The sequence below is a fragment of the Chinchilla lanigera genome, unplaced genomic scaffold (assembly GCF_000276665.1).
Source record: "Chinchilla lanigera isolate Chin_1 unplaced genomic scaffold, ChiLan1.0 scaffold00003, whole genome shotgun sequence".
NCBI classification, from domain to species: domain Eukaryota; kingdom Metazoa; phylum Chordata; class Mammalia; order Rodentia; family Chinchillidae; genus Chinchilla; species Chinchilla lanigera.
This window is the reverse complement of record NW_004955404.1, coordinates 14,273,487-14,293,828: the sequence shown is the minus strand read 5'-3', so window position 1 is coordinate 14,293,828 and position 20,342 is coordinate 14,273,487. Positions and strand designations below refer to the sequence as shown.

Below are 20,342 nucleotides of genomic sequence, written 5' to 3'. Positions count from 1 at the left end.
TTACATAATTAATTGTATAACTGAATTTGAATCCTGCTCTGTCTGGCTTAAAAAAAGATGTTACTTTTTCCTACACTGTTGTCTCATGTCTTCCAGCAGTTTGTAAATAAGTGTTATGATAAAAATAAAATAAATATAATATAGCAACAGCACTATTTGGAGATATAAATTCTTTAGTGTATTATACAATCATCATTGTATCCTAGTGTTATAGTTTGTGTCTAGATGTCCCCCCAAACCCTCATGCAGTTGTGGGGCAGGCTTTTAGAGTTTTTGATTGATCTACGATCTAATGCTGACATTATGGGTGTGAGTGCTACACTCACCCTGGGGTGAGTAGCTTGCATACAACGTAAGGGAGGGAAAGAAGCTTGCTCCCTCTGCTGCTCCTCCCTTTTTGCTTTTGCTGCTTTTGCTGTTTTCCACTGCCATGACCTGTTGCCCTCTGCCATGTGCCACTCTGCCTTGGAGCCAGCTGAGTATGGACTGAAACCTCCACAAATTGTTAGCTAAATAAACCTTTCATTCTTTAATTCTGGGTGTCAGGTATTTTGTCTCAGCAATGAGAGAAAAGTAACCAAGACAAAACTAGTACCAGGAGTGGGATTATTATGATGTTGCCTGGCCATGTCACTTAAGAGCCTTTGGAATTAATCTGGAAAAGTTTTGAGAGACTGGCCAAAGAGGCAGCTCTTGTATGCTGTAAATCATGTTGGAGACTCTGGTTAGAGCCTGGAAAATCAGAGTACTGATGGATACGCTATTGGTTAAGATGAAGCTCAGAGGAGGCTTCAATTGAGAAGGACTGCCCTGGCTGCTGGATCCCAGGTAATATATTGTGTTTTGGTAGAAGTTGGTCTGCATTTTGCTTGTGTTTAGAGATACTGCCTGGATGGAGAAACAAAAATTTCAATACAGTCTATTGTTGGGATGGTAGAATGATTACTGTTGAGAGCATTTGGCCAGATCTATGTTTAAAATTAAGAGTAAAGAACCTATAAAATGATATGAAACATTCGGCCAAAGGGGTGGCTCTAATGGAGCTTTGGGTTGCAAGGTTGAAATAGAGGACAGTGTGACTGTTAAGAACAGGACAATGAAAAAATGAACTAAAGTCTTTCACCTGAAGAAGGCTGTTGTGAGCTGGCAGAAGCTGTAAGGAGCTGTTGGTTCTTTGGAGGAGCTTGTCATGCTGGCTTTCCTGATGAATTTGGCTGTTTTCATCTTCCGAGGAGCTTGGGACCTTGTTGGTACTGAAAACAGCTTTGGTTCACATTGGGGGAGCTCTGGTTCTCACTTTGAGCACAGCTTCCTGGCTCTGGAGGGGAAGATGGTGCACTGCCAGTCTCCTGGAGAAGCTTGTCACACTGGCTTTCCTGATGGGAATTCACTTGTCCTGATCATTGGAGGAGCTTGGGACCTCACTGTTGCTGAGGATGGCTGTGATACCTTTCAGGGGCACTCTGCTTCTTACTTTGAGTGTCGCTTCCTGGCTCCAACGTAGATTCCTCAACCTGCTAGCACAGATCCTTCATCTCGCTGGCACAGACTTCCTAGATTCCACCACTGACCTTTGGGCCTTCCCAGTGCAGATCCATGACACAGGCCTGCATGAGACGTTGTTGTGGGCTCTGGGTCTCCAGTTGGATTTGTGGGAGGCATTGTTATGAGCTCTAGGTCTTCAGCTGGACTCATGCAGGACATTATCACAGGAACCAGGCCCTCAGCTGGATTCTTGGTCTATAGTGTGTGGACAGATTTCCTGCTCTCTTTTGTATATGATTTTTGGATGATTATTATAAATAATCTTGTAAAATATGCGTCCTGTATTATATTGTTTCTCCTTAAAACCCGAAACCAACATACCTAGTTGTCAATGACTTATAAATAATTTCAACTTTGACTATGTTCCAATTCTAATGTAAACATCTGGACAAATTCTATGCTAAAATGTCATAATTATTTCAAATATTAAGCTATCTCATTCAGAATTATGGAAATCTGCTACAATGGCTGTGATCACTATGCTTCACAGCAGTTCTCTGAGACAGACTAATAGGCTAAGAATTACATTATAGCTCATAAATTCTAATAGTATTCCTTTCAAGCCACAGGATAATCAAAATTATATCTTTCCATTAATCAACACAAAATATCAACATAATTTGACTTGACATCAAACTCTGCTGACCATCTTTCCTGAGTTCAACTCTGGTATTCAATTGTCTACTTATCAACTTTCAGGTCCAGAATTGAATTCTCTATTTTTCCCCTTCTACTCCTTCTGAACACATTATTCATCTGTAATCTTCCTCATCTCGATCTATATCAACTCCATTCTATCTAGAAGACTGGCTCACAGCAAGTGTGAGATTAATATTTGAACATTTTAATCAATTTTAAAGAAAATGAGGAAGAAACAGTTTTAAGCCAGATGTGGTAGTGCATGCTTGTAATCCCAGCACTCAGGAGGCTGAGGCAGGAGGACTGTTGTGAATTCGAGGCCAGCCTGGGCTATATAGTGAGTTCCAGGTTGGCCTGAACTACATAGCAAGACACTATCTCAACTACCCACCTCTGCTAACAAAAAGAAAAACAAAAAACCACACAAAAACAAAGAAACCCATAATTTTAGAACTAAGATGGATATTTTTGCAGTGGCAGTATCATAGCCAATGAGGTTTATCTGAGGAGCAATTACTGCTAAAAGAACTAAGACAGTTGTTACTAATATCATAATACTATATAACTATACTAAAGAAAATACAGAATAACCCAAGACAGTAATATACTTTAAAACTGTTATTTCCTCCCAAAACAACTGTCAAAAAAAAAAAAAAAGAAAAAAAAAAAGCAGTGTCATTCCTGGGCTTCTACATAGCTTACTATTGAAAGTCATTAATTTTTTGTACAATAATAAATGGCAACAGTTGCACCAATTTGTAAAACAGCACTGCATACAGATAAATCTGATTATAACAAAAAGGTGAAGAGTTCATAAAAATAGGGAAAACACAACAATGAGAACGTATTACAACTTTGAAGATGATTTAGGGATACATAGTTTGATAATTTACAGCAGAGATATATCACATATTACACTAGTTGATTTCTTACTAAATGTAAGGAACAGATTCAATGTTTTACTTAATAAAAAACAAAATTAGATTATCATACTCAAAAATAAGTACTTATTTATTCTGTATGTGTCAACAGAGTAATTATCAAAATGTTTGTGATATATTAACCACTTAACAGTTTACCCCAAACATCACTTGAGCAGCGCATTTATGAACTGAATATTCCGAGCATCACTCAGGCAAGTGTTGTTTCAAACTAGCTGAATCTTGTTTGCACGATACACTCATACATCTATTTTTGTTTTATATCAACTATTTTTTGCATACTTTTAATTTAGAACATTGTATTTGCCTTTGATGTTTGTTTCTAGTGAAATGTAGTAAGTTCTAGTTATTTTCTTTTACTACCATGTTTGTGAAAAATAACCTATAATTTTGTGCCACAATCCCTAAACACTCTTATCATAAGAACACTAGATATAATTTTTATACTTCTCCAGCACTCAATGATATTTTTTAAAATACAAAACAAACACATCTGGGACACTGAGACTGACCAGTAAGGAACTGCCAAAAGATCTGCAAAAGAAAAAACTAAAGAAGGGAGAAATGTTAGCCTATCAGAGAGGAAAAGCCTGTGTTCCGAAATGCAAAGACAAAACAGGCGTCTCCTTACTGTCAGCTGCTCATGATGCAGAAATGACAGAATTTGAAAGAAGAAATGAAACTAAGAAAATTCCAATAGTGATCAGTGATTATAATAATTCCATGAGCAGTATTGACAGAGTTGACCAATATCTAACAAGCTATCCTGTAGTAAAAAAGCAAAGAAAAGTATTATTATAAAATATTTATGTATTTTCTGGACCAAACAATATGGAACTTGTTTGCTATTTATTCTAAACAAGGGGGTTCAAAAAGTCATTTACGATTTAGACTAGGTCTAACAGATCAAGTAATTGAAATATATCAGATACTGAAACACCAACCAGAATGTCCATCGTCTTTACCATTACATTTAGTGTACACATTCGACTGAAACCATACCACAAAAAAAAGGAAAGGCCAAAGTGACAGTGTAAAGTATGTTGTTCAAAGAAAGACAAAAATACAGAAACAATTTGGAAAGAGATCACATACTACTGTCTATATTGTAATGTTGATTATGTATTGAATGTTTTATGATATACCACACACAGAAAAGTTATTGAATAAATTTGATAAAACTGTCATTTTTATACTTCCTGTTATCTTACAAAAATTAACAAAAATTGCAATTTTTGGTCTTCCTGTATTTAAATAATTAGACTGGTAAGTTGTTAAGAAAACTCTAAGTGATATGAAATTATATAAGTAACAGGATTAAAATCATATTATTAAAAGAAACAGAAATGTCTATGGTACAAAAAAGAGTTGAAAGGTAAAACATTAAAGTATTAGTAGTACAAGGTCAGAGTATGATTTTTTGTAGTTTTTTGAAGATTACGTTAATATTATGTGGCATTTATATTACCTAATACTTCAAAATTTACAAAAGCAACCAACTGCAATTTGACAAACAATTGTAAAAAAACATACAAGAAAAAGATACAAGGATATCCTCACTATACTTACTACACATCACTAGTTTCTCACTGTTGCAATGTGTAATCTTTAACCCTTTTATTAGAATGAAGTAAGAGCTAGATAGATGCATAAAGAACACTTCTTTGCCTGCACTCGTGACTGGGAGAATGACATGAATGTGGAAAGAGGTAAAGGGACAGGAGTGTCAGGCCCCAATTTTGCTCCTGCTGAGCCCACTGTTCATCATGTAAGCAGCACCATCCCAGTATGTGTCACATCAGGTATGTTCTGACAGAAAAACGCCAAGAAATGCACTATATCAGGGCACTGAGAAAAGTGAGGAAGTGCTTCTTCTACTTACTCTCCCATTGCTGACAATACTTATTTCTCCGGGATGCAATTTAAGTACATCTTGACAGAACAACTGGTGTGTTCGGAAAATATTTACTCCAACAGTGTTATATTTTTTCTCAAAAGCATTCTTATCCATCCCCTAAAATACAAAGTAAAAATAACAACTAATAAAAGCACAGTCAATATGTAGATAATTTTATCAAAACCTTTTAGTAGTGTTAGCTTAAAACTTGAAATTACACTATGATTTATGTTCTTCATAAATAACATTTAAAGGTATCCTCTTTTGCCAAGTCATTTACAATGTATTTAATTTTTGTTACAAATATAATTTGCTAATTATTCTTTGAGAATTTGAAGAGGATTAGTGAACTAGTAAAATGCTGAGATATCAATTTAAATAAAATTTAACATTAAAAAGTGAATTACAATGTTAATGAAATTGTGAACTAAATGCTTCTCATTTTAGTGTTCCCAATAAAAAATGTTTAAAATACATCTATTGTATTTAAATCCATTGTACCACCTTAGAAGACCAATTTAGTAACAGTATATTTAAATACTGAAAGTAAACCTTTGACAAGAGTCAAAAATGTTAGACATTCACAGAAAATCAACCACATACAGGTTCCTTACACCTCTGTACCAAGGAACACTTCTTCCTAAGTACTTTTCATACTGTAATGTACATACAAATCACCTGGATACCTTGTTGAAATGCCAAATCGACTACTAAAGAGCTAGAGTGGGGCCTTAAGCCACCATGTGCTCCCGGGATGATGGAAATGTTCTTCTGCACTGCCCAGTGTGGTAACAGAGCCGCAGACAGTCATTTAGCACTTGAAATGTAGCTACCACAACAGAGGAACTCAATGTAAAATTGTATTTAATGTTAAGTATAAAATAGCCATACAAAGCCAGTGGCCACAGTACTGGACAGCACAGCCCTGGAAACTCTCACCTCCAAAGTCCCCATTTCAATCATCTCCTCCTGTATGTCTACAGTCTCCAGACATGTCCCCATCTCCAAAGCAACCATTACTTGACCTTTCAACCCATAGACCCTGTCACTTATTTATTGTTCGTTATAGTTCCACACCATCGATTTTCTTGTAACCAATTTGTATCCCAGAGTCTTTTACTACTACACCAAGACTTTCCACATGTAGCTCTCTTGAATGTTTTCTCATCCATATTCACTTGGCAAAGTCCAACCTCAGTGAAACACCATGCTACAAATTCTGCAACTAGATCTAAACAATGGAATACAGGTTGAGACGTACATGCAACCAATGCTTATTTCACTATGATCATTTCTTTTTTTTTCCAGTACCGGGAATCGAACTCACAACGTTGCTCTTGCCAGGCAGGCGCTGTGTTGCTGGGCTAAATCCCCAGTCCCTTTTGGTTTCTTTTTTTTTTTGGGGGGGGGGTTCACTATGATCATTAACTTCAAGTAAGTCCTCAGCAAGGAACAGAAATCTTCCTATATTAATGTAGTTAATTTCAATTCCCTTTCTTACCTTTCGAACAGAAAAATATCTTACATTATCTTTTCTCTCCTCAAACCTCTAAGAACATCTATGCACTTTCAATACTTAATGATCCAGCTTCCGAAAGTGAAAGCAATCAGAAGGGAAATACTTCGTCTTGTTGCCACTGAATGAAACTACTCTTCTGTATCTGTGCCCATGGGTTTTACCTTGGTGGATAAAATACAGAAATAATTTCTGTTCTTAAGACTAACACACTTCTGGATTGGTTCCCAGCACCTCTTACCTGCTTTGCTCTCCTGCTTCTCATCCTATCGTTTTTGGATAAATTACTCCCACTAGTACAAATGGGACCACAAGTGCCATTCGAGATGCAGCATTCAAAACCCATTCTAGATACAGCCCTACTTCACCTGCATAGGAAAATTCCATAAAAACTACCTCTTATTATCTCTACTTCCTGATTGCCTATTGTCTCTCAGATCTTTAGATCTTTCTCTTTACATCTTTTCTCTTTAGATCTTTAACCTATAACTCCACTGAAACTGTTCCAATCGAAGATCCTAAAGACCACCTTGTCAAATAAAATGGGCAAATAAGGGTCTCCCTTTCAAGAACTGGAATAGTCGATCACATTTCCTCCTTGAAATACCTTTTCTAACTGGCCTTTTTTTTTTTTTGTACTGGGACTTGAACTCAGGACCTTGAGCTTGCCAGCCAGGCACTCTGCAACTAAGCTATATCCCCAGTCCTCTAACTGGTCTTTGGACACCATACTTTCCTAGTTCTCTTTCTAACTTCTAGTTGTTCCATCGGTCTCCTTCAGTGGATCATCCCTTTCATGGGTACTTCTACATACTGAACTGTTTCAAAACTAGGTTTTACCCCTCTTGTTTTCTGTCCTCTTGCCCCTCATCTTCCTATTCACCTCTTAGGTAATCTCATCCAGTGTCTTAGTGCTAAATACCATAAATGTTGATGACTCTCATACTGAATGATTTTTTTAAAGGTGACGTTAAAGCTCTCCATTGAGTACGGTACTAATTTACTCAATTGTCAACATCTCCACTTGAATATCCAACACATATCTCCAACTTAAGATGTACACAATTTGATCCTGTAAATGTCAGATCTTCCCTTCATCTAGACTTCTTTATCTCAAAGATACCATTATTAATTCTAGCGACTCAAGCCAAAAATCCGAGATTATCTTCATAAGTCCTATATCAACTTGTATCATCACCTCTAGCACTACCTGGTCCAAAACACCATTGTTTCTCACCTGTATTACTGCAATAACATTCTACTTGTTTATCCTATGTCCATTTTTTTCTACCTACAATCAAATCTTTGATGGCATCAAGAGTGATTTTTAACTTTTTTACTTCCTTAAGATTCCTTGATGGCTTCCTAATATACTCAAGTATTTAAGATATCTGGGGCTGGCTGTCTGACCTCATTTCTTACTAGTCTCCACATCACCACTTCATTCTGGTCACAATGATCTTCCACCTATTCCTCAGACCTGGGAACGCTGTCTGTGTTAGGCCTTCAGACCTGCTGTGTCCCTAAACCTGGTAATATTCTCCCCCAAGACCTTTGCATGGCTTGATCTCTCCTTTCATGCAGAACTGTTCAAATGTAAACTCTGTACAGATGCCTTCCTCGACCACTCCATCTAAGACCACACACTCCAAATTATATATCCTCTAATGTCTCTTTGTATTTTCCAGTACTATTTATTATTATGTCTTTACTATTATGTCTTTCTCACCTCAGCATAAACTCCATAAGAGCAGGGAATCTATCTGCCTTATTCACAAGGACAGCTCCACTGTCTGACACTGTTAAACAGTTTTTGAATGAATGAATGAATGAATGAGTCTTTCTTCCAGAAAATTATCTTCTAACTTTATAATGTTCCCCATACTGGAATTCTTCAGCGAAATACTTGAGGATTATTTACCTAATGCTTTAATCCCTAATTCTTCACTTGATTATATATTCTAAAACTAGATTGTCATCATCCTTAAAGATAGTTAATGAAATACATAAAGTTTGATTTGTTAACTGCTTACATGCAAAATCCTATCACTTAACATTTCGTTTTCCATTCTATAAGAGTGTTTACTATTCACATCTGATCATACTTACTTACTGATATTTCTCAGCAAAAAGTTATCTCCTAGCAACCTATATTTTTGAAATATGCAACATATACATCTTATCTCAAATAGTTACTGACCTCAATAAGGAACGTTTTAATTTTACTTCCAGAATAAATGGCTGTAGCTGTTTCTTCCTTTGACAGTTTCCTGAGAAAGCTCCACAAAAGGTATTTCTGTGTAAGAAAAGCTGCCAAAATTCCTCTAGAAATAGCTGTGTTTTCTTCATTTATTTTTGATACAGGATTATAAATAATCCCCAACCGACTATGAAGACTTGTTTTCTGCAAAACACATTTATAAGTTAAAAAGACTAATATCTTCTTTATATTTTTATACTGGCACATATTTTCTTTCTTAAGTTTGTTCATTTTACCATACACTATCTTCACTGTCAGTTTTTCCATGATAATTGTACTAAATGTAGTATATGGCAAAAATAACTTAGAAAAAAATCATTTAGAAATTGTACCTGCTTCATTTCTTTACACATAGATTCAACAATTTAATTGGGAATACAACACTTTAATTTATCTCTTCTTAAATGTGAAATAGCATAAATAAAAATACACAAAACAAGAATTAAGATGGATTATATATACATGTACCAATTCCCCTTGATGAAAGTAATCAAGTATTATAAATATAGAGAAATTTTAAAAATTAAAAGAATATATAAAACAAAAACATAGAGCTCAGTGAATTAACTACCAACTAGTTAAAGAAATAAAGCACTGCCAATAATTTGAAGCATTTCTCACATCCTCTACCAGTTACTGTCCATTCCCACTTTTCTAAAGAAAACCATTGTCCTGTCATTTATGGTAGTGACATTCTTACCTTTTTTTATAGTTTACTCCTAACTTTGCTTCACTAAACATTTAATCTATCTCAAATTTCATGTGAATGGAATCATACAGCGTGCAGTAGTTTGAACTCTTTTCCCCACTCAACATGATATGAGATTCATCAGCACTGTTTTCCGTAGCTGCAGTTATTTTTGGTATTATACAGCATTTTATGGTATGACTATACCTTCATCCATTCTACTGTTCATGGACATGTGAGCATTTTCCAGTCTTGAGCAGACTGGAAAACAAACAGGATATACGTATCTGTAATTTTACAAGCAGCCTGAAAAGTTTTCCAAATAGTTGTACTAGTAATGTGCCACTAGTAATACATAAGTGTTCCACCACCTCACAGACTCATAAGCACTTTGTATTGTCAAACTTTTTGACTTAATTATTCTGATGCATGGGTAAGGATAACTCACTAGGGGTTTAATCTGCTTTCTGTTCATCACTAGTGATACTAAGCATCCTAAAATATTGGTCTTTTTCCTGGTTTGTTTAACCTACTGCCAGTTTTTATTCTTTATCTCTTTTTCCTGACATGCAGGGTTTGATTTCTGAGACGTGCATGCTTTTTATTTATGCATAAATGCCTTCTTCCATCTTGTGGTTTATTTTGTACTCTACTGAAGGTGTGCTCTGATAGAAAGTAGTTAGTCCTTAATTTTAACGTACAGTAGTTCAATTTATTGGTATTTTAACTCATGGCAGCTAGGTTTTGTGTCCTGTTTTAGAACTCCTTCCCCACTCTGAAGTAATAATCTATATTATCTGCAAAAAGATTCATTATTTGGCCTTTTATGTTTAGATCTACAAACTGGAATTGATTTTGTGTATGATGACAAAAGGTGAAGGTTTCAAACACCACCCTACTGTTCTATAAGTCTCACTTTATCATAAATCAAATCTTGATATATGAATGACTCTGCTTTTTTCTTTTCCATTTATTTTTTTCCAGTCCTAGGGATTGAACCTAGACCCTTTGCACTGAGCCATACCTCCTATTTTGAGGTAGGCTCTTGCTAAATTGTCCAGGTGGGACTAGAACTGGAAATACTTCTGCCTCAGCCTCCCGAAGTGCTGGGATGCCTTTCCTTTTCTCGGCTAATTTAACCAAGTGTTTCATCAATTCTACTATTAAAGAAACAATTTTTTGCTCTGTGGACCTTCACGGTTACATGCTTTTTTTTTTTCATTTTAAAGAGAATAGTAAAACAAAACAAAACAAAAGAACAATAGCAGCATTCTAACATCACAGACATAAACAAAACAAAGCAAGAACATTAAAAGGGATACAGGGTTTCAAAACAAAATGATAGGAATTAACAGTAGTTGTTATATTACATACTGTTATCTTCAACTACATTGCTCAGATTACCAGATGTAAGAATGGAAGACTGTTCAAACCATTAAAGAGAATAAAAAAATAATTATTAGATAAAACATTAGAGATAATATAGAGTCTCACTAGAGAAGATACATGTTTGTTTTCTATTTTGTTACTTTTGTTCTTTTATCCTTTATTTATCTGATAAAAGTACAGGTTTCTGCTGCTTTTTAAAATTTTAAGCTCTGCTTAGATAATTGATTTTTCAGACATCTTAAAATATATATCACATATTTATAAAGCCATCAGGTTTTAATGTCATTTAAATTCATATTCATTTTAAAATATTTTCAAATATGCACTCTGTACCCGTAAGTTATAAAGAAACATATTCTAATCTCCAAATATATAGAAATATCCCAGTTTTCTTTGGGTTATTATCTTGTAATTTAATTACACTGTGGTCAGGCTTCTGAGACTTGTTTATGACCCTGCATCCACAAATGTCCTTTAAATGTAACATCTGTGCTTTATAAGAATACATACTGTACATTATTTACTTTTTAAATCACTATTCATTACTTCAAGGTTGCCGATCTTGTCATTCTAATCTTCTGCATGTCCTAGTCCTACTGATTATCTGTGTATTTGTTTTACTTGTTACTTACAGAAGTGTGATAAAATTTCATAATGTAACTCTTTTTTTTTCTGAGACAGCATCTTGCTTTGTAGTCCAAACTGGCTTTGAACTCACTATGTAGGCCAGGCTGGATTTGTTTTTTTGTTTTGTTTTGTTTTTTGTTTTTCTCCGGTACCGGGAACCGAACTCACGACCTTGCGCTTGCCAGGCAGGCGCTTTGCCGCTGAGCTAAATCCCCAGCCCCGCCAGGCTGGATTTGAACTTGAGGGGATCTTCCTGTCTCAGCCTCCCAAGTGCTGGGATTATAAGTATGGGCCACCATGCCTGGCTGACTCACGGTTTTGTCCGAGTCCCATTGAAGTTTTGTTAAATTCTGCAGCATGTACTTTGAGCTTATGCTTACAGGTATATTATTTCGCTGAAAATGTTTTTCTAGAGGGGAAGCATTTTGTAGAAAACATGTTACAGTCTGGCCATAGATACAGCCTGGAAGCAATCATACTCTACTGATAATGAGCACCCTTTGTCTCCAGATCTGGTTTACTAACTACCATTTTCCACTAAAAGGGTTCAAACTCCTTGGAAAAGTAGAAGATTATAAATCCAGGACAAGGTGAACATAGAGTGAGAAAGGGGGTCTCTGGTGGTCTGGTGGCTGGGATTAGGCACATAAAGTGAGAAAGGGACAGCTTGTTATTTCTAACATGCAAGAAAGGTGTTCAGAGGCTACAAATGTGTGTTAAAGGGTAGAAGTCAGCTTGAATGGGTTCATGAGCCAGAGTAGTGCTGTGAATGTATCCTATATATATACATATATGTATATATGTGTGTGTATATGTATATATGTATATATGTGTGTGTATATATATATAAAACAAAAGCACACTGAAGAAAATTTTAAGAAGCAAATAATATTTGCAAGAAAAAAAAGGGTACTTCCTATCAGTAAGATGACTGCTACATTACCACCTTCTTTGTCTGAAAATTGGTAACTAAATTTAAAGAATAAATTTCCTTTGGTTTTTTACAAAGAATTTTGTATTATTTTTGGTTAAGGAAAAAAAAATCTCTTTGTAAAGCATGTCAGTTAACAGATATAGAATTTTTTTGTAACAAATATAATTGATTCAGATAGATCCTAAAAGCATATGGTTAAGGGCAGTGGGCAAGAGAATATTCATGCACCATCAGAGTATTAACTTGATAGGTTAGTTTCTATTTGAACAAGGAAAAATCGTATTTACATCACAGAGGTTTGGGTATAATCACTTATACTTTAAATGCATGAGCCAACATGACAATCATGTGGCTTCTTGATGTGATGCTGTATGAAGGACACAGCATCACTCATGATGTTCTTGCCAAAAATATGCCCTGGTCCTGTTCCCCTATGTTCAGGTGGGTGTGGCCATGATGACAAGGCTCCCTTTCTTTTGAGCCCTCAGTCTAGACCTATGTTTTACTCCAGGAAAGACAGGATGCATGTATCTCTCCTACACTCCTGATCCATGCCTCAGAAACTCTCTATGGGAGGCAGTCAAGGCTAAAAGGACTGCACCTCCCTCTCCATAATCCTGCAACCAAATGGTGGACTCTAAGCAAGGCAAGCTGAGAGGAGTGGGATCTCAACTGCCTCAGGCTCAGCTCACTGGCTGGGTAGAGATTTCCAACCAGGAGGGGCAAACGGAAGGCCAGACATTACCATCCCTTTATACTGTACTCTCCACTCATATCATAGGGTTATTCTGAGAGAAAGGGGCTACTGTCCCTTTCCTAGTGTTGGTGCACTACATAGATATTCTACCTAAGAAGAGAGGTAGGCCCTATGATCAGAGCTCCTCAGCTCTGTCTGAGAAGAATGACTTTATTTTGATTACAGTGAGAAGAGTTCATACCTAAGGGCAGTTTCAAAAACAATGCAGATCTTAGTGAAAGCAATAAAGAAGGGATTGGTAGCTCTATGGTACTGGCAGCAAGTAAAATGACAGGGTAGACAGAAGTTTAATACAGAATTAGAAAAAGTCAAGATGAGCTGTCCTGGGGCTACATTCTCTCTTTCTTTCTTTTTTTTTTTTTTTTGTCTTTTGAGATTTGAAAGCATTACAATAAGGAAAGGGCAAAAATCTTACTGATTTAAGGGACAAAGGCATAACATCTGAATAAACAATGCTGAACAAAAAGCTACTCTGGCTCTGGGACAACTCCTGAGAACTTAGGCTTAAAAATAAAGTTAAATTTATACTGGGAAATGTAGATGCCAAAGATTGAACCTTCTTAGGAGTTATAAGAAAAGGAAATTTGAAGGTAGTATTCCATGGGTGAACATGGAAAAATTGTAAAATCCCTAGATTTTGAGCTAAGTTTGAGTTGTATATACACTGAATGATAATCAATGACACATACCTTCCCTGTCTCCCTCTCCCTTTCTAACTGAATACAGCTTAATCTAAGCACAACCTGTGACCAATAAGTGGCTTTTACTTACTCAGACTTACAGTCCTTAAGAAACTGAGATAAAGGATAAACACAAGGGTGAAAATATGACCAGGAATATCAGGGACACATACTGAGAGAAAAATGAGACTTTATACAATTACATAAACAAATGACTGAATAAATGATAACGCTCCCCAAGGATGCTGGGTTATCACTGTCCAAGTTTCCTGCAGTATAGTATCTAAAACGTCTAGTTTTCAATAAAAATAATAAGACATGTAAAGGAACAGGAAAGTGATTCATACAAGGGGAAAAAAGGTACTAGGAGCTGTTTTACATGGTGAACTAAATAGATACATAGAAAGGTGGGACACCATTAAACATAATGACATGAGCATAACAGGAGAGCTCCAAGGTGAGAAGAAAAAGAGACAGAAAAAGTATTTGAAGAAATAATGGCTAAAACTTCCTAATTTAATAAATAACATAATTTACATAACCAAGAAATCAAATAAACTGCCAAGTACAATGCATGTAAACATATCCACAGCTAGATAAATCACAATCCAAATGTTAAAAGCAAGAGATAAAATACTGAAAGCAACAAGAGAAACAACTCATCATATTGACAAGGCAATGGTATTAATAGCTAACTTGTTATCGGAAACCATGGAAGCCACAGGCAATGGGTGATATATTCTAAGAGGTAAAATATTCCTTATAACCACTGTAAAGTTTCTCACAACTACAGATATCTGCTTAAATTTACAAAGACAGTGTTGTAGGCAGCTAAGTTAGACAGAAATATAATAGGCAATCAGATAGGGCGAGGCCCTTGAAGGAGCCAGTGCATAAGGTGAGATGCCTTGCAACTGTGGAGGAGACAGGAATCTCCACTGAGGACCAGACCTCAAGACAAAAGATGAAACACATACACCCACATATCTCCCAAAGGATAAACATCAGGGATTGATATTCTAATTAGGTATCTATTATCTTGAGAAAGCCAGGGAGAGTCACTAACCCAACCACCCTACAGGAAGGCGTCTGTTCTGTATTCATGCCTGTTTGCTAAGTGACTTGCTTCCCCATTTGATCCTGATTTAATCAATTTTACCTAAGCAATTCTGCTTGTACTCTTATTGGTTGACCATAGTTTTGTCCCACTGATATAGGAGAAAGAAACTCCCAACCTGCTAGATATCTGGTACGAGTTTGTGTTCTATAAAAATCAAAGAATAAATTTTAGGAATAATGGAGGTTAAGAGCAGAATGTATTTATTGAGGGAAAGAAAGCTTCTGTGTGAGAGAGGGACAGAAGGGTGCCTAAGTGGGTTGCCAAGGAACCTGCCTTTTCTAGGGATTTTTTTATAGAGCAAATCCATGAGGTGAGGCAGGTCCAAGGTGGGAAATATGGGAGCTCTCAAGGTGGGCATGAAGTGGGAAAAAACTATGACCAACCAGTAAAATTATAAGCATAATTGCTCAGTAAAATTGATTATATTAGGATCAAATAGGGAAGCAAGTCACTTAGCAGGCAGGCATGAATACAGAACAGGAGCTTTTCCTGTAGGAATACAGAACAGACGCTAGTGACTCTTCCTGGCTTCTTCAAGGTGATAAGAGACCTATTTAGACTATCAAGCCCTGATGTTTATCCTTAGGGAGGTATGTGGGTGCATTTCTTTATCTTTTGTCTTGAGCTCTGGCCTACAGCTCCAAGTGTCTGTCTCCCCCACAGTAGCACGGCATCTCATCTTCCACACTGGCTCCTTTGAGGGCCCAGCCCTATCTGACTGCCTGTAGTATTTCTATCTGACTCAGTTACCTACAACACTACCTCATGCCCACTTTGTGATTTCCCATGTTTCTCACCTTGGACCCACCTCATGTCATGGATCTGCTCTATAAAAATCCCCAGAAAAGGGAAGTTCCTTGGCATCCCATTTGGGAGCCCTTCTGTCTCTCTCTCAAAAGTTTCTTTCCCCAATAAATATATTCTGCTCTTAACTTCTGTGGTTCCTAAAATTCATTCTTCGATTTTAGAGAATACGAACTCGTACCAGGTATCTAGCAGGTTGGGAGCTTCTTTCCCCTACATCAATAGGACAAAGACAGGAGAAAGCCAGGTAAGAAAGAGCAGAAAAATTACAGATTTATCAATTTGCTTGGACAAGTACGAAGTTACTATATTTGTTTCGACCTCATATATTACATACAAATAAAGGTATCTATTAAGAGATTTAAAACTCTCAAGTTTGCAATAACGGAAGAAATTTTAAAAATCTTTTGGTTCTAATATGGAAAAAGTGTATCTGTCAAAATCGAGCTAACTGATAATACATTGGAGAAAATATAGGTAGACATGGAAACTGTATCACTTTTCTTGTCCGCTGTGTTTTAGCCACATGCTCTGCTGTCTTCCCATATACAAGTGTGTCCTAGCATTAGCGCCTCTGCACTGGCAAATTTCTCTGTTGAGAAGATAGTTCTCCTGAGTATCTCTCAATGGTTAGTTCCCTCAATTCCTTTAACTCATTGCTTAACTGTCACTTACAAATGTTACAATGTTTCATTTAAAATGTATTAATTCCCGAGGTAGTAGCCAGCCTTCAAGATGGCCGAAATGAACCCTCCCCTCCAGGTATTCATGCACTTGTATTGCCCTTTTCCCACTGAATAGAAGTGATCTGTTTTACAAACAGGAAGTACAGCTAGTTCATAAATTACACTGTGTTCATTCTGTCTTTATTTCTTTATCACGCATTCTGAAGACAGCCAGCTACCATGCTGTGAGATTTTGACACTAAGAGGGAGTCTGTGTGGCAATGGAATGAAGTGCTCTGCTAACAGCCCCTGGAAAACTGAGGGCTCCTGTCCAGAGGCAGGTAATTGAGCCATCTTAGAAGCTCACCTTTCAGGGCCAGTCTGAAGTCATCTGGCTACTCTCATAGAAGGCCCTAAGCAAGAACCAATTAGCTAAGTTGCTCCTGATTTTCTGAATCTCAGAAACAACTGAGAAAATAAATGTTTTAAGCAATTAACTTATGAAGCATAATTTATTGCACAACAATACATTTACACTTAGCTAATATAAAAATAGTCCGATAAATTATTGTGGTTTCTGTTCTTCAGGTGTGTGTGTATTTTTTTTTTTAATCTCAGAAATACTATACAGAAGGTTATTAAAGAGTAGTTTCAACTATAAAAATGAATCCTCCTGAAGTATCTTGGCATATCTTTGGTAAGATGAATTTACTTAGTTTTTCTTAAATAATCGGGGAGAGAAGGTGCTGCCTAACTGTGTGACAAAAACTTGCCAACACTAGCTACTGTTGGTAAGAAATAGACATGGGGTCATTGAGGTATGGTACGTTCTAAAATAATTTCTGGTAATAGTCTACTCGTAACCACTACTAGACACATGATCACAAGGACTCCCAGAGAATGTATGGTCATGAGTCACACAAAATAGGACTTTCTTTTTCTAGGCTAAAGTACCTGTCTGACATGGAGACTAAATGTAAATTCCTGACCTAAGTCTCCTCAGTACTATGTTCCAATCAATTAACATGTTAACATGAAGGGACTAAAGATTTAATGCATGTTTTTCATACTGTTTTCTTGAAATTGCAACAAATTTAAATTTTATAGGAAGAATTATCAACTCACCATGTGTGTTAATGCATTAAAAAGCAGTTTTCTGCCAGATGATGTATCAAAATCAGCAATAATCCACAGACTGACTGCAGAAATTATATTATTACCTGAAAGTTTCAAACAGGTAAAATTAATTCTAAAATTAAACTGAAAGAGAACACTGCTAATAAAAATTAATTTCTGAAAATAAGTAAATATTTTAAAATTATATATGTACTGCACATATGTATAAAATAAAAATGCTAGAAGAGTAGTGAATTGCATAACCTTTATATAAGGTCCATACCAAAAAGTACAGTTCCTAAGGGACACACGTGTGTGTTAGTAAATACGACTGCCTTCTAGATATATTTGTGAAAAAAAGGTATTCATAAATCATATATTCAAAAGAAAGAGATACAACCACACTTAGTAGGTACAGAAAACAGAAGCATTATTATTACCTTACAATTAATTTCTGGCTACCACTAACTTGGTCTAATTAATCATTGGTCATTTTTTTCTTTCAACAGTGATATAATCCTTGTTTCAAAAACATTTCAAGATTTGGAATCTAAAGGAAGAAACTATTTTAACATTACAGTTACATCAGTGTAATTTCCTCCAGGCCCATTACAGAACATGTGAGTGATACCTGCCTAGCCATCATTAAAACCTACTGGAAAACTGGTTCTTTACACTTGGCATTCAATTAATTATTAAGAAACTGCTAAAAAAACAAAACAAAACAAAACAGAAACTGCTGTACAAAAAACTTACTACTGAACAGATTTGAAACTAAAGTTATTATATAGATAGTACTACCTAACTATACAAAAACTGGCTCTGGAAACAAGAGAAAAATAACAAAAAGGATAACACTGATTCCACTGCAACCTTCAGAAGCAACTAGAGAGTAAAGCAGCAACATACTCCTTTCAAAGGAAGTACAGAATTCTGATTCTGCCTTACTGTTAGTTCTTTCATTATTATACCTTAGTAAATTGAGAAATATTTCAAAGTGCTAAGTAAATTCTCAAAACTGCATTATTTCTTCACACATTTACATAAATGCAAGTAAAAGGAAATAATATTCCCAATTAATATGCCTCTAATTTGCAAGAGAATTAACCAAAGGACATCAATTATATGGTCAGTCTGATAATCAGACAGATACTTGAAATACAATCCAGAATTTGATCTCTGATTCCTTTTGCCTTTATTTGACACATTCAAAACTATAGCCTACCAGAGGGTGGAACTGCTGTACTTCATTATTTGTTGGATTTCTTACTGGCATATCCGTTATGAACATAAATCACAGAATCTGCTAGACAGTAGTCCAGAGCCCATCTGATTTAAACAGTCTTGAAGAGTGACTGTGTGCCCCTTGTATTAAATCTCTATCATACACAAAGTTTAATTTTTGCAACAGCTCATTCTTTAGATCACTCTGTTAGAAAGTTACTGCTTATATACTGAGATTAAAATTGTTCTTTCATTTTTTATTATTTATTTGTTACTTATATGTAAAACATGGTAGTTACCTTTATTTTGGGAAGTATATCTATTTTATATAAAATAAATATATTACATTGATCATCCTAGATGCCCTGATCCCTTCCCCACCCTCCCCTGATCCCTTTCCTCATCTCCAAAATGTCTGCCTTCCTGCTTCCTATCACATGTCCTTTTTATACTCTTTATATTATATGTGACACTTACAATATAGGTATTTATAGGTATTATGCGATATTTAACTCTATGTCTCTAACTTTTTTCACTTATATTATGATCTAAAGATCCATCTATTTTTCTGCAAATGACATGATTTTTTATTCAGTCAAACGAAAAATAAAATCTTATAGGTTATTTTTTTTATCGCTATGGCAAAGTAGGCCAAACAAGACCAAGTAAAACAAGACAGATTACTCAAATGCCAATTATCTTCATCTATTTGAATAGTTAATTGTGCCCTAACAAATGTGTGATCCTACTGCAGACCTGTTAGGCTTAGTCTTTCTTTCCAAATATATTACTGTCTTGGTCTCTCCTTTGTGATCCCCAATCTAAGAAAAACACCCAGAGTTTGTTTAATTACAATACAGAAAAAATAGTATTATCTCTGATGATTTAGGGATTATATTTTTATTCATGCATTTTATCAGTTTACATAGCCTGGTTAAAGTGTTTATCACTTTCTTAAAAATGGAAAAGCTTACTTTTTAAAATGGCATAATCCATAATGAAGGCCTTCTGCATATATGACTAGTTAGGACAAGAGACCTAATGCTCCAACACAACTTTTAAAGCATAATGGTTTATGAACAATAACAAAGTTAAATTCAGTCATAGAGTAAAAAACAGCAACATAATTAATTATGTAAACAGTTTACTAAAATTATGCTTTTATTACCTTAAGAATAAATTCCAGGAAATAAAATGTTATTACCTTTATGGCTTAAATAATGCATGTTCTCTGCAATCATAGCACTCTTATCTTGTGACTCCAAGAAAGAGAAAGTAGAGAAATCTCCAATATCAGCAGTTACTGAAAAATTTCATCATAAATACTTAACAATGAATTAATGAAGCATAAAATCAATGTTTTTAGAACATTATATGGAGGGTTATTTTACCTGATGAAGATATTAAATTAAGGTACTGATGTTTAGTGTGCAAAATCAAAGAATTTATACGGGGTACAACATTGTTCCTGTCCATTAGGAAATCAATTGCATTCATATGATCATTTAATGTGCCCTAAAATAAAAATGTGATTTAAATA

The 20,342-nt window shown here is 35.5% G+C and overlaps 1 protein-coding gene across 2 annotated transcripts in view; it reads right to left on the bottom strand.

The window, feature by feature from the left end:
* Positions 1–20,342, bottom strand: part of Uggt2 (UDP-glucose glycoprotein glucosyltransferase 2) — a 188,522-nt gene that overhangs the window by 60,379 nt on the left and 107,801 nt on the right. For both annotated transcript variants that reach the window (XM_005374097.2, XM_013516208.1), the window contains exons 18-22: positions 20,194–20,317; positions 20,007–20,105; positions 17,588–17,682; positions 8,739–8,942; positions 5,008–5,139 (exon numbers count right to left, since the gene is read on the bottom strand). In XM_005374097.2, the coding sequence (XP_005374154.1) occupies positions 5,008–5,139; positions 8,739–8,942; positions 17,588–17,682; positions 20,007–20,105; positions 20,194–20,317 (654 nt within the window). The remainder of the gene's footprint in view (positions 1–5,007; positions 5,140–8,738; positions 8,943–17,587; positions 17,683–20,006; positions 20,106–20,193; positions 20,318–20,342) is intronic.